Consider the following 15,002-nt stretch of genomic DNA (forward strand, 5'->3'; position numbering starts at 1 on the left):
GTCAGTATATCTGTGTGTGTATGTCTTTGTCAGTGTGTGTGTCAGTATGTATATCTGTGTGTCAGTATATCTGTGTGTGTGTCAGCATGTCTGTGTGTGTGTGTGTGTGTGTGTGTGTGTGTGTCAGTAAATCTGTGTCAGTATATCTGTGTGTGTGTTTCAGTGTGTATATATCTCTGTGTGCGTGTATATGTGCATACATCTCAGCATTCACACACTAACACTACACACAAATACACCCCTACATTCAAATTTCAACACTACGTACAAACACATGTCTGTGTTACACACCAAAATTATATGTAAATACACCCCTGAATTCAAAAACCAACACTACACAAATACATGCTTGCAGTCACGCCAACACCACATACAAACATATTCCATACAAAAACCTGTTTATATTCGAACACACAAAAAACGCTTAGTGCCAAGACCTGGAAACATGGGTAAATGGTAGAGCCCCAGCTGTCAATGCATTACTGGAGTTGCACGACAGATGGGGATCTACCTTTTAATCACTCGTGCAACAGGGAGGCCTAAAAAAATTCTTGCACCTCTCTACTTTAGGTCCGCCACTGCGTTGAGGTGGAGGACGTGATTGCACGCCTGGGAGGGGGGCAGGGTCCAGGGGGCCCCAAAAAAATGCTTTGCCCAGGGTCCAGTAAATATTAAAGACGGCCCTGCATATACGCACAAATACAACGATACAAAGCAATTACAGTAAAAATAACACAAGCAGGATACGGCAGCATACACAACTCATATTAAAAAAAAAATAGGACCGGCACGCTACGGGACATCACATTCCTATATCGGCACAGTGCTGCTAAAAGGTTGCCTACCCCTGTACTAGTGTATAGTGAATGCAGTGTGTATAGTGAATGCAGTGTGTATAATGAATGCAGAGTGTATATAATGAATGTAGTGTGTGTTTATGCAGTGAGTGTTTGTGTAGGTATGTAATGTGTGTAAAATGGGGCGGGGGGGGCATTTTCTTTCTATTTTTTAAATATTTAATTTTTTTACATTTAGTTTTAGTCCCCTCTTCCTGCTTCTTACCTGGCCAGGGAGGGGATATGGCATGTCCTGGGGGGCCCAGCGCACTCTTATTTACCTTCCCAGCAGCTCCCTTCCGCTCCCCTGTCCAACTCTAGCGGCCTGTGTGCCGCGTTGCCATGGTAACCCCTTGCAACGCTCTGACGGCCGCAGGACTCACGAGAGTTAGAGAGGGGAGCTGAAGGGAGCTGCTGGGAAGGTGGTAAGAGTATGCTGCGGCCCCCCCAGGACCCTGGTCTGTATTATCTGCATCTTTATTGGGCGATACCGATCTTGCTGAAAATACAGAATATCAGCAGGTAATATCAATTACAGGTCTGTTAGTCCACCCATTGTACAGCGCTACGGAATCTGATGGCGCTATATAAATAATAACAATATGAACAAAATCCAAAAATGTTCCAAAACCTTCATTACTACCCTTGGTGAGAATGTACGAAGTAGGGATCGACCGATTATCAATATTCCGATTTTTAGCAAGTATCAGCCAATAATTACCAGCAATACTGATAATGAATGAGTGGTCCGGCGCGTCCATAAGGCAGCACAAGCGTCTGCCTTGGGGCGCTAGATCAGTGACCGGCAGGAGGTGGTTGCACAGCGCTCCCTCCTGCCAGGCACTCTGTGTAGCGTGGCCCAGCGGAGCAGTGCGCAGCGCAGTACAGGAACTTATGTTTCCTGTACCCAGCCGGACTAAAAGGAAGTGCTCACTGAGAGAGCACTTCCTGTTAGTCCGGCCAGGTACAGGAGACTGAATCTCCTGTACCATGGTGCGCACTGTTCCTTAGGCCACGCTACCAGGAGACACACCTGGGAGCGGGGACCAAGGAGGGGAGAGAGGAACACTAAGGGACCGGGGGGGGGACATGGGGTTTAAAGGATCACTATGGAAGGGTGGTGGTAGAACACTATGGGACAGGGGGTGAGAAGGAACACCATGGGACAGGGAAAGGGGTGGGGGTGAAGAACACTATGGGACAGGAAAGGGGGTGGAGGGTGAAGAACACTATGGGACAGGGAAGGAGGTGGGGGGTGAAGAACACTATTGGACAGGGAAGGGGGGGTGAAGAACACTATGGGACAGGGAAGGGGGGGGTGAAGAACACTATGGGACAGGGAAGGGGGGGTGAAGAACACTATGGGACAGGGAAAGGGGTGGGGGTGAAGAACACTATGGGACAGGGAAGGGGATGGAGGGTGAAGAACACTATGGGACAGGGAAGGGGGTGGGGGGTGAAGAACACTATGGGACAGGGAAGGGGGTGGGGGGTGAAGAACACTATGGGACAGGGAAGGGGATGGAGGGTGAAGAACACTATGGGACAGGGAAGGGGGTGGGGGGTGAAGAACACTATGGGACAGGGAAGGGGGTGGGGGGTGAAGAACACTATGGGACAGGGAAGGGGGTGGGGGGTGAAGAACACTATGGGACAGGGAAGGGGGGGGTGAAGAACACTATTGGACAGGGAAGGGAGGTGAAGAACACTATGGGACAGGGAAGGGGGGTGAAGAACACTATGGGACAGGGAAGGGGGTGAAGAACACTATGGGACAGGGAAGGGGGGTGAAGAACACTATGGGACAGGGAAGGGGGGTGAAGAACACTATTGGACAGGGAAGGGGGGTGAAGAACACTATGGGACAGGGAAGGGGGGTGAAGAACACTATGGGACAGGGAAGGGGGGTGAAGAACACTATGGGACAGGGAAGGGGGGTGAAGAACACTATGGGACAGGGAAGGGGGGGGTGAAGAACACTATGGGACAGGGAAGGGGGGGGTGAAGAACACTATGGGACAGTGAAGGGGGGGTGAAGAACACTATGGGACAGGGAAGGGGGGTGAAGAACACTATGGGACAGGGAAGGGGGGTGAAGAACACTATGGGACAGGGATGGGGGTGAAAAACACTATGGGACAGGGAAGGGGGGTGAAGAACACTATGGGACAGGGAAGCGGGGGTGAAGAACACTATGGGACAGTGAAGGGGGGGTGAAGAACACTATGGGACAGGGAAGGGGGGTGAAGAACACTATGGGACAGGGAAGGGGGGTGAAAAACACTATGGGACAGGGAAGGGGGGTGAAGAACACTATGGGACAGGGATGGGGGTGAAAAACACTATGGGACAGGGAAGGGGGGGTGAAGAACACTATGGGACAGGGAAGCAAGGGTGAAGAACACTATGGGGAGAGAGGAACATTAAAGGAATACACTAACGTACAGGGGAGGGAAGGGAAAAATGAAAACAGGGGTGGAGGGACGGACCACTAAAATAGAAGGGAGAGGAACAGGAGAATGGGGGCGGGGGGGGGGGGGGGCACTAAGACAGGTAAGGATTCGGGAGGAGGGGAGTTCCTACCACACATATTTACACACAAACACACTGCATCCACTACACAAACAGCATCTACTACACAAACACACACATTGCATCCAGTAAAGACACAAATATTTTTTAAAACAAAAACAAATCTGACTGGCATGTATATTTTGTGCATTTACCACTTAATAAAAAAAATATGGTAAATGTGTTGAATATCGGTAAGCTATCAGCCCGAAAGTTCACAGATTATCGGTATCAGCTCCATAGGCATGCGCAGCCGATTGCATTAGGGTGTTCACCCTAAAGCAGAAGCACACGCCGCGTGTATATGTATGTATGTATGTATGTATGTATGTATGTATGTATGTATGTATGTATGTATGTATGTATGTATGTATGTATGTATGTATGTATGTATGTATGTATGTATGTATGTATGTATGTATGTACATACACACACACTGCTGTGTGCTGTGTAAGGGTGGTGTGAGAGTGCTGGTAGTGTGCAATGTGTGTGAGGGTGCTGGTAGTGTGCAATGTGTGTGAGGGTGCTGGTAGTGTGCAATGTGTGTGAGGGTGCTGGTAGTGTGCAATGTGTGTGAGGGTGCTGGTAGTGTGCAATGTGTGTGAGGGTGCTGGTAGTGTGCAATGTGTGTGAGGGTGCTGGTAGTGTGCAATGTGTGTGAGGGTGCTGGTAGTGTGCAATGTGTGTGAGGGTGCTGGTAGTGTGCAATGTGTGTGAGGGTGCTGGTAGTGTGCAATGTGTGTGAGGGTGCTGGTAGTGTGCAATGTGTGTGAGGGTGCTGGTAGTGTGCAATGTGTGTGAGGGTGCTGGTAGTGTGCAATGTGTGTGAGGGTGCTGGTAGTGTGCAATGTGTGTGAGGGTGCTGGTAGTGTGCAATGTGTGTGAGGGTGCTGGTAGTGTGCAATGTGTGTGAGGGTGCTGGTAGTGTGCAATGTGTGTGAGGGTGCTGGTAGTGTGCAATGTGTGTGAGGGTGCTGGTAGTGTGCAATGTGTGTGAGGGTGCTGATAGTGTGCAATGTGTGTGAGGGTGCTGGTAGTGTGCAATGTGTGTGAGGGTGCTGGTAGTGTGCTGTGTGTGAGGGTGCTGGTAGTGTGCTATGTGTGTGAGGGTGCTGGTAGTGTGCAAGGGTACTGGCACTGTGCTGTGTATGTGTGTGTTTGTTAGGGTCCTGTTCGTGTGCTGTGTGCGGGTGTCGTGTGCTGTGTGCGGGTACTGTAAGTGTACTGTGTGTGTGTGTGCTGGTGAGGTTTGTGTGTGCGTGCTGTATGTTTGGGTGATTTGTGGGGGTGGAGGTGGGGGCAGATTAGTTAATAAATATCCCCCCTCCCTTCTTACCTTTTGTAGGGAGGGGGGACCGTGCTGCTGCCTTCCCTGGTGGTCCAGTGGATGTAGATTACTTAATATCCCCCCTCCCTTCAAACCTTATGTAGGGAGGGGAGATCCTTGTTGCTGATGCTTTCCATGGTGGTCCAGTGGAGAGTGAACTCTAGCCTGCGGGGCTAGAGTTCACTCTTGCGAGATCTGAGCGTTGCCGTGGCAACGCTCAGATCTCGCAAGAGGAAACAGGCAGAGCTGCTGGCTTTAGCTCCCCGGGTCCTCTCCTGCCTCCCTCCCTGCATGTGGGTCGGTGAGGGAGATCTTTGATCTCCCCACCGGCCCATGGAGGCTTAGAGCAGAGTCTGCATGAGCCGGCAGGGGAGATCCTGAGATCTCCCCTGCCGGTCTCACTCCATAGACGTGCCGCGGAGATTAGGGTGTGCCCAGACACACCCCGTGCGCACGCCTATGATCAGCTCTAAAAAAATCTATATCGGTCGATCCCTAGTACGAAGGATCTTCCACTGCATGTGGTCTATCAGTCTTTATAGCGGGTTGGTAGAAAATGGCCTCTAACAAAACAAAAAAGATATACATTTTTTCTATTGCAAAAAAATGTTTTTAATATTACGCATCAAATAATAATAATAATAAAACACAAACAGAAAATAGCTGCAATGTCCAGAGTCCACATCTAAGTGTACCAAAGAGATGGAGGCACAGAGGTTTGCACGGACTCTTATGCATTACGAAGTGCATTTTGCTCAGATGGCAGCGGTCCATCAAACGTGATTCCAGTGAAGTTTATGTAATGGTTTCCATTATCCTTTGGGTAATGAGTGACACTTTTTCACATGTCCAAAAAGGACAATTCCTTAAAATAAGTCAAAGAAGCCATCTTGAGATAACACTACTTCAATATGAAGCAGGCAGTCACAGTTTCGTTTGTGGATTCATAATGGATGCGTGAATGATCACATTTTCGATGAGTTAGTGGTTTTATTATATTGTTTGTGTCCAATATCGGTTACTTCAGTAGCATCCATAGCAAGAATTGTCCACTATCTTGCAAATTCAGAAGAAAGCACATAGTCTGATGAAGAATCCAGGTCAATGGAGCTGTGATAAATAGCCATCCAAATCCTATCAGAAAGCAAACCAATAGAAAATCAGTTCAATATTTTGACTTTTATTTCTACAGATGAGAAACTGTTCTTCGCAGAGCTGGAGAACCACCATACCTCCCTCACAGTAAGTGTTAGGGATCGACCGATTATCGGTATTTTCGGCAATATCGCGATCGCCCAATATAGATACCGATATTGCCAATAATACCTCGTAAGACCCCCCCCCTTACACAAACACTGCATTCACTATACACACAAACACACACACTACACAAACACTCACTGCATTCACTATATACACACACACACTACACAAACACTCACTGCATTCACTATATATACACACACTACACAAACACTCACTGCATTCACTATATACACACACACACTACACAAACACTCACTGCATTCACTATATACACACACACACTACACAAACACTCACTGCATTCACTATATACACACACACTACACAAACACTCACTGCATTCACTATATATATATATATATATACACACACACACTACACAAACACTCACTGCATTCACTATATATATATATATATATATATACACACACTACACAAACACTCACTGCATTCACTATATATATATATATATATATATATATATATATATATATATATATATACACACACACACTACATTCACTATATATACACACTGCATTCACTATATATACACACACTACACACTCACTGCATTCACTATATACACACACACTACACACACTCACTGCATTCACTATATACACACACACTACACACACACTCACTGCATTCACTATATACACACACACACTCACTGCATTCACTATATATACACACTACACACTCACTGCATTCACTATATATACACACTACACACTCACTGCATTCACTATATATACACACACACTGCATTCACTATATATACACACTACACACACACACTGCATTCACTATATATACACACACTACACACACACACTGCATTCACTATATATACACACTACACACACACACTGCATTCACTATATATACACACTACACACACACTGCATTCACTATATATACACACTACACACACACTGCATTCACTATATATACACACTACACACACACTGCATTCACTATATATACACACTACATTCACTATATATACACACTACACACACGCTGCATTCACTATATATACACACTACACACACGCTGCATTCACTATATATACACACTACATTCACTATATATACACACTACACACACGCTGCATTCACTATATATACACACTACACACACGCTGCATTCACTATATATACACACTACACACACGCTGCATTCACTATATATACACACTACACACACGCTGCAATCACTATATATACACACTACACACACGCTGCATTCACTATATATACACACTACACACACGCTGCATTCACTATATATACACACTACACACACGCTGCATTCACTATATATACACACTACACACACGCTGCATTCACTATATATACACACTACACACACGCTGCATTCACTATATATACACACTACACACACGCTGCATTCACTATATATACACACTACACACACGCTGCATTCACTATATATACACACTACACACACACACACACTGCATTCACTATATACACACACACTGCATTCACTATATATACACACACTACACACTCACTGCATTCACTATATATACACACACTACACACACACTGCATTCACTATATATACACACACTACACACTCACTGCATTCACTATATATATATATATACACACACTACACACTGCATTCACTATATATACACACACTACACACTCACTGCATTCACTATATATACACACTACACACTGCATTCACTATATATACACACACTACACACTGCATTCACTATATATACACACACTACACACTCACTGCATTCACTATATATACACACACTACACACTCACTGCATTCACTATATATACACACACTACACACTCACTGCATTCACTATATATACACACACTACACACTCACTGCATTCACTATATATATACACACTACACACTCACTGCATTCACTATATATATATACACACTACACACTCACTGCATTCACTATATATATATACACACTACACACTCACTGCATTCACTATATATATATACACACTACACACTCACTGCATTCACTATATATATATACACACTACACAAACACTCACTGCATTCACTATATATACACACTACACAAACACTCACTGCATTCACTATATATACACACATTACACACTCACTGCATTCACTATATATACACACACTACACACTCACTGCATTCACTATATATACACACACTACACACTCACTGCATTCACTATATATACACACACTACACACTCACTGCATTCACTATATATACACACACTACACACTCACTGCATTCACTATATATACACACACTACACACTCACTGCATTCACTATATATACACACACTACACACTCACTGCATTCACTATATATACACACACTACACACTCACTGCATTCACTATATATACACACACTACACACTCACTGCATTCACTATATATACACACACTACACACTCACTGCATTCACTATATATACACACACTACACACTCACTGCATTCACTATATATACACACACTACACACTCACTGCATTCACTATATATACACACACTACACACTCACTGCATTCACTATATATACACACACACTACACACTCACTGCATTCACTATATATACACACACACTACACACTCACTGCATTCACTATATATACACACACACTACACACTCACTGCATTCACTATATATACACACACACTACACACTCACTGCATTCACTATATATACACACACACTACACACTCACTGCATTCACTATATATATACACACTACACACTCACTGCATTCACTATATATACACACTACACAAACACTCACTGCATTCACTATATATACACACTACACAAACACTCACTGCATTCACTATATATACACACTACACAAACACTCACTGCATTCACTATATATACACACTACACAAACACTCACTGCATTCACTATATATACACACTACACAAACACTCACTGCATTCACTATATATACACACTACACAAACACTCACTGCATTCACTATATATACACACTACACAAACACTCACTGCATTCACTATATATACACACTACACAAACACTCACTGCATTCACTATATATACACACTACACAAACACTCACTGCATTCACTATATATACACACTACACAAACACACTACACACACTCACTGCATTCACTATATATACACACTACACAAACACACTGCATTCACTATATATACACACGGCATTCATTATATACACACACTACACAAATACACACTGCATCCACTACACACACAGCTCTCCCCTGTCTAAACACACTTCATCCACTACATGTGACATGTATATTTTGTGCATTTACCTTTAGAATTTGTTTATTTTTTCAAAATGGTAAATGTACAGAATATCAGCTATCGGCCTGAAAATTCACAGATTATCGTTTTCGGCTCTAAAAAATCAATATCGGTCGATCCCTAGTAAGTGTTTAAAGGGACTCTCCACTTCCCAAATCCAAAATTAATAAAAAGTATATACACCCAAAATGAAAACTTGCAGGCATTTAATTATGCATTTTTGTCATTGGAGTTAGATCTACAAACAGCTTGCAAAAACTGCTCATCTCTAGTCTGCATCTCCTCCCCTTTTAACCGCACCCAGACTTTATGTGACGGTTCAATCACAGACTTTGCAATGTAGGTGCTCTGAGCAATTGCTGCCTCTTGAGTTCAGTACAGCTAAGCTGACCGAACCAGGAAAGTAAGAGAATCCATTGTCCGCTTGAAAAGTCAGAGGAGTGTAACCAAAATAATGTATACATTTATATTGAAAATCGGCACTCTTTGCAAAAAAAAAAAAAAAAAAAAAAAAGGACACTCTTTACACACAAAGCATTTTAGCAACCTAAAGGGATTTAGGGGTCTGCAGTGTCCCTGTAAATTAGTTTATATTTTTGCCTTATCCAAATGAAATGCTCACTATTAAAAAGCAACATACCAGGTGGATATTACTACCATCCTTAACATGAAAGGCATTCACTGCAACTGTAAAGTTTTCAACTACGAAAATGTTTGTTATAAAGCAGAAATATTTAATTATTTACCTTTGCTATGTTCCCAGTATAACCAGGGAAGGAGGTCAGATGATTTTCTTGTTTCCACATACCACTTAATAGGTGTTTTAAAATTAGAACATTTCTAAAAACAAAAACAGAAAGCGTGTTCTGATTATTTGCATAAGGATTAACAGTTTAGATGTGCATAAAACTGCAAATCATTCACAAACTATGTAAGAATTTAAAACTAAAACAGCAAATTTCCCTACAATAACTAAAAAAAACAAACAAAAAAACGGTATGGTTGTGTCAAACATGGTTGTAAATGTTGTGTCAAAATTAGAAGTTGGTTCAAATTAATTTCCTTGCCTTCTTTTTGATCAACAGCAGTAACACAAGGCTTTGGCTTCTTAATGAAAAGTGGTTATGGTGCTTAGGCTGACCAGCTTTGTTGTATTAGGCATGTGTAAATTTGAGCTCCTAGTGCAGGGGGTAGGTAACCTTTTTGTAGTACTATGGTATGCCAAAACATGATATTGAATTTTTTTTTTAAATTGAGGTTTGTATGTTGCCGTATTCTTGTGTTATTAAGGTCTGTTGAAGCTGCTTTGTAGTGTTATGTTTGTGCATATATAGGCTGTTATATTGTACATGTTCATGAGTAGTTTGTGGTATTGTGTCAAATAACTATGAATGTGGGCTGTGCATGGGGGTGGCTTGTAGGATTGTGTGTTTGGAGGATATGTCACATTGTGTATAAGTGTCTGGTTGCTTGTGGTATTAAATGTGAGAGGCTGCTTGTGGGGTTGTGTGCATGCATGTGGATTGTCAGTGGTGTTGTGTATGTGGGCTGTTTGTATTATTTATAGAAGGGGAGGTTTCTACTGCAGCTCTGCAGATATCTGAAGTCCCACTGGGACTCCTGATAGGCCAGAGCATGTTTGGCTCTTGCAGCTTCAATCACACATGCCATAGGTTGCTGACCGCTGCCTAGTGCAGATGCAGAAAGCTCATTTTATCTCTGATGCTTTGGTCCATTAAGTGAGGAAGCAACATACAAAGTAAACAAGCTAATTTTATTTACAATCTGGTTTCAATTATCTAGAAATGATTTTCAGGTAAGCAAATACAGTTTTTAAAAGAAGAGGATTAATTTGTGGAGGAACCTTTTTACAGTATGAGAAATAGGATGGGATAAAGCAGGAAAAGCTCACTCAGTCTAGGTCTACACAACTTGTGGAGGCCTTGTGACTTGCCTATCTTGAGTTACATTGCCTATTTTTTCCTTTTCTTACATATCCAGAGGAATAAAATACATTAAAAGTATTGTCCATAGAGATACTATAGGCAACATTGCACATTTTCGCCATTCCTCCTCCCACCCGCTTGCCACTCCAAGCATTAAATTCCTTTTAAGTAATTGTCTTATCTCTTCCTTAGACCCAAACCATCCATCCCTGCAATATGAAGGCCATTTAATTTTACTCGACTCTACCCACCCGCGTTCCTTCTAACTATATAGCATGCACCTCCAGCTGTTTGGAACCACAGCCAATCACCTCTTCATTCCATTCACGTTATCAGTTGCTGCAGTTAAAACATTAAAACTCTCTGTCCTCACATACAAATTCCTCTGCTACCTCTTGTCTCTTCTCCCAATTTTAACCTTTAGATTGTAAGCTCACGGGCAGGGCCCTCTACCTGTTTTATTGGCCCGTTCTTATTGTGTTTAGTCTCTTTCCCAATTGTACAGTGCTGCGGAATATGTTGGAGTTCTATAAATGCCAGTAATAAATAATAAATAAGATTTCCTGAGTTGAGTAAACATCCATTTAATTTTGCTACAGACGGGATTGACCTTCATATCTGAAAATTAAGAGTACTTACTCATCTGCTGTACTTTCCGAATTTGCAGATAACTGTGTCCACCACCTCTTCACAATAGCCTGAAGCCAATTCAGACCGACTATTATATATCTAAACAAAAAAAACATATGTAGGAAGTTACTCCAAGACACAAGTAACAATACCCACTTTAAGACCACCTTTACTTTTATACAAGTCAAAATGATAAATAATTAAAACTTCCTTTCCTGATTAAAGGAACACTCTAGTCACCAGAACCACTTCAGCCCTGCAGGCTGAGCAATGAAAAGGCAGTGTGGCCCAGTAACCCCTCTAGTGACAGTCACTCAGATGGCCTGTAGAGTTATTTTCTATGTCAGTACTTTCAGTGTCTCCACAATCAGCATGGAAACCCTGAACACTCCCCATAGAGATGCATTAATTCAATGCATCGCTTTGAGGAGATGCTGATTGGTGCAGCGCATGTGCAGTAGCCTCCCAATGCTTTCTTATGGAAAAGCATTTAATGGGCTGAGAACAGCAAGATGGATAATCTCATCTATGGATGCAGGACCAGCGCCACAATGGAGGATAAGTAAATTAAGTATTTGTTAACTCCATACTGAGGGGGGCTTGGAACCTAAACTAATACTCCAGCATTATAGCGTTAGAAATACAAGTTTGTATTCTTAACACGATAGTGTTCTTTCAAGTCATGAAAGCATTGATTATGGGTTAGTCCCACCCTTCCCCATCAAGCAGTCTTTTTTTCCTGTCTTTCACAGCAGTTAGGAAAGAGCCTGCTTTAGCAGGCCTAGATTTTATGCTAATATTTTAGGCCAATATGTTTTCAGGTTTGGCCAGAGTGCAGCCTCCTTTCCATGAAGACCATGTGAACAGTACCTATACAAAGGTGACTCCCTGGGTGTGACACATTAAGTGACCAGGGGTCTCACTGTCATGCCAAAGCATGAGCCTAAGCCATAAAACTACTAGATAACCATCACCAGAGCTGGACACAGGGCATGTTAAAAGGTATTGGTGTCTTTGGGTTCCTCAAAGGACATGCTTTAAGAAAATATGGAGTGGGCAATAAACTGCCAGGCCAAACCCATCTGATCCACCTAGGGGTCTGTCCAGTTAGAAACAAGTAGTTTAAGGCATATTGAGGATGTTGTACTATCTAGGGAGAGTTTTATTTTTTAAACAACTACTTGGAGACCTGTACCATCTAAATCTCCCACACAGTATGTCTATTCAGGGCTTTTCCTTTTTTTCCCAAAAGGAGGACAAGCCCTGAATAGACCTACACTTTGAAAAAGGCTTCAGCCGAAACGCGTCAGTGTTACTGTGATGTGGCGGTTTAGTGCACTTTGACTTTATTGCTGTATTTTCGGTTTGTTTAATACATATTTTTTATAAGATCCTGCATTCTATTATTCTAAGGAAAGAACAGTGAAGACTGTAGTTTTCTGTATCCAGTGCCAACCTTCACCAGTCTATTCAACGCTTTTAGTCAGAGCCAGCTTACACCAAGTGGCTCAGTAATATGTGAGCGAGACCAATCATCCACGGTTTTATAGGTTATCATTACTATTTTATCATTACTATTTTATCATTACTATTTTATCATTACTATTTTATCATTACTATTTTATCATTACTATTTTATCATTACTATTTTATCATTACTATTTTATCATTACTATTTTATCATTACTATTTTATCATTACTATTTTATCATTACTATTTTATCATTACTATTTTATCATTACTATTTTATCATTACTATTTTATCATTACTATTTTATCATTACTATGTTTGTTTCTGGTCTTTCTCTGCAGGATTTTATTAGTGTAAAGTGGTAATAATTTGTGTGCTCTCACCACTTTTTATTTGTTTGTATTTCACTTCTGTATTTGTGGTGCAGTGACCCATATAGGTGATAGTAGCACCTTTTTAGATTGTATTTTTATCAACTCATATTTTCTGGTTATTTTATCATAACCACTATTGCATGCTGTGGTGGTTTTGGTGTTGAAAGTCCCCTGGCATCCAGTGAAATGGTTTGCATAAGCTTCTTTTAACTCCCCTGAGCTAAGTCCTGCAGAGCCAGACACCAACAGAGAGGTGATCGGCACACGCAGGTAAATTTTTATACTATTTGCAAATGGTTTGACTTTTTACCATGGGATGAATCCATGACAGCTGTAGTGGTTGTGGAGCTTGGTGTGTTTTTTTTTTTTAAGGGATCAAATATGAAACTCACTGACACTCAAGGATAAATACTTCCCTCTTTTGAAATTAATTGGCCAGCAACATGACCCTATTGGAAGTGAGTGCACCAAGGCAAGTCCTCCCCTTAGATCTCTTATTTTCCTGAAATGTAAGGTCTCCTACTAACCAAGACAGCTTGTACATGGTTATGCATTCAAAATTTTTGTTTCCATTTATCCCTCTCTTCTCTTTTCTGTCAATTCTCTTTCCCCTTCTAACCTGCTTCAGGCTTCTCTTTTTTGTTAATCTGCCCTCCCCCACCCCACCCCACCCCACCCACCCTTCTCTCTTCCCCCTTTCTCTACTGTCTCTATCCACACCTTTGGCATGACGTTCATATAATATACAGCGGCTTAATATGCATGAGAAGTGCTCCAAATTACTCATATCTACACAAACAAAGCATTTCTGTAGCATTTATACAAGAAACCCATTTCAAGGGGGGTCTAGCAGGTCTCATTGGGAGACAAAAGCTTCCCCCACTAATACAGCAAACCATGCTAAATCAAAGAAAGCTAGAGTGGCTTTACTTATGGCCACTGAACAGAAAACTGACGCTTTTGGTCGATTTATTTTTGTATATCTGTCAATACTGGAACTCGAATACACCATCGCAGTTATTTAAAGGATCACTATAGTGCCAGGAAAACATACTTGTTTTCCTGGCACTATAGTGCCCTGAGGGTGCCCCCACCCTCAGGGACCCCCTCCCGCCGGGCTCTAGGATGAGGAAAGGGTTAAAACTTACCTTTATTCCAGCTGCGGGGGGGGGAGCTCTCCTCCACCTCTCCGCCTCCGATCCTCCCTTTCGGCTGAATGTGCATGCGCGGCAAGAGCTGCGT

The 15,002-nt window shown here is 42.3% G+C and overlaps 1 protein-coding gene across 2 annotated transcripts in view; it reads right to left on the minus strand.

The window, feature by feature from the left end:
• Positions 1-5,322: 5,322 nt before the first annotated feature.
• The window catches only part of KATNBL1 (katanin regulatory subunit B1 like 1), a 49,234-nt gene continuing 39,554 nt past the window's right edge, over positions 5,323-15,002 (minus strand). For both annotated transcript variants that reach the window (XM_063439056.1, XM_063439057.1), the window contains exons 8-10: positions 11,924-12,013; positions 10,085-10,178; positions 5,323-5,869 (exon numbers count right to left, since the gene is read on the minus strand). In XM_063439056.1, the coding sequence (XP_063295126.1) occupies positions 5,837-5,869; positions 10,085-10,178; positions 11,924-12,013 (217 nt within the window). In that variant the 3' untranslated portion in view covers positions 5,323-5,836. The remainder of the gene's footprint in view (positions 5,870-10,084; positions 10,179-11,923; positions 12,014-15,002) is intronic.

This window comes from Pelobates fuscus, chromosome 13 (genome assembly GCF_036172605.1).
Source record: "Pelobates fuscus isolate aPelFus1 chromosome 13, aPelFus1.pri, whole genome shotgun sequence".
NCBI lineage: Eukaryota > Metazoa > Chordata > Amphibia > Anura > Pelobatidae > Pelobates > Pelobates fuscus.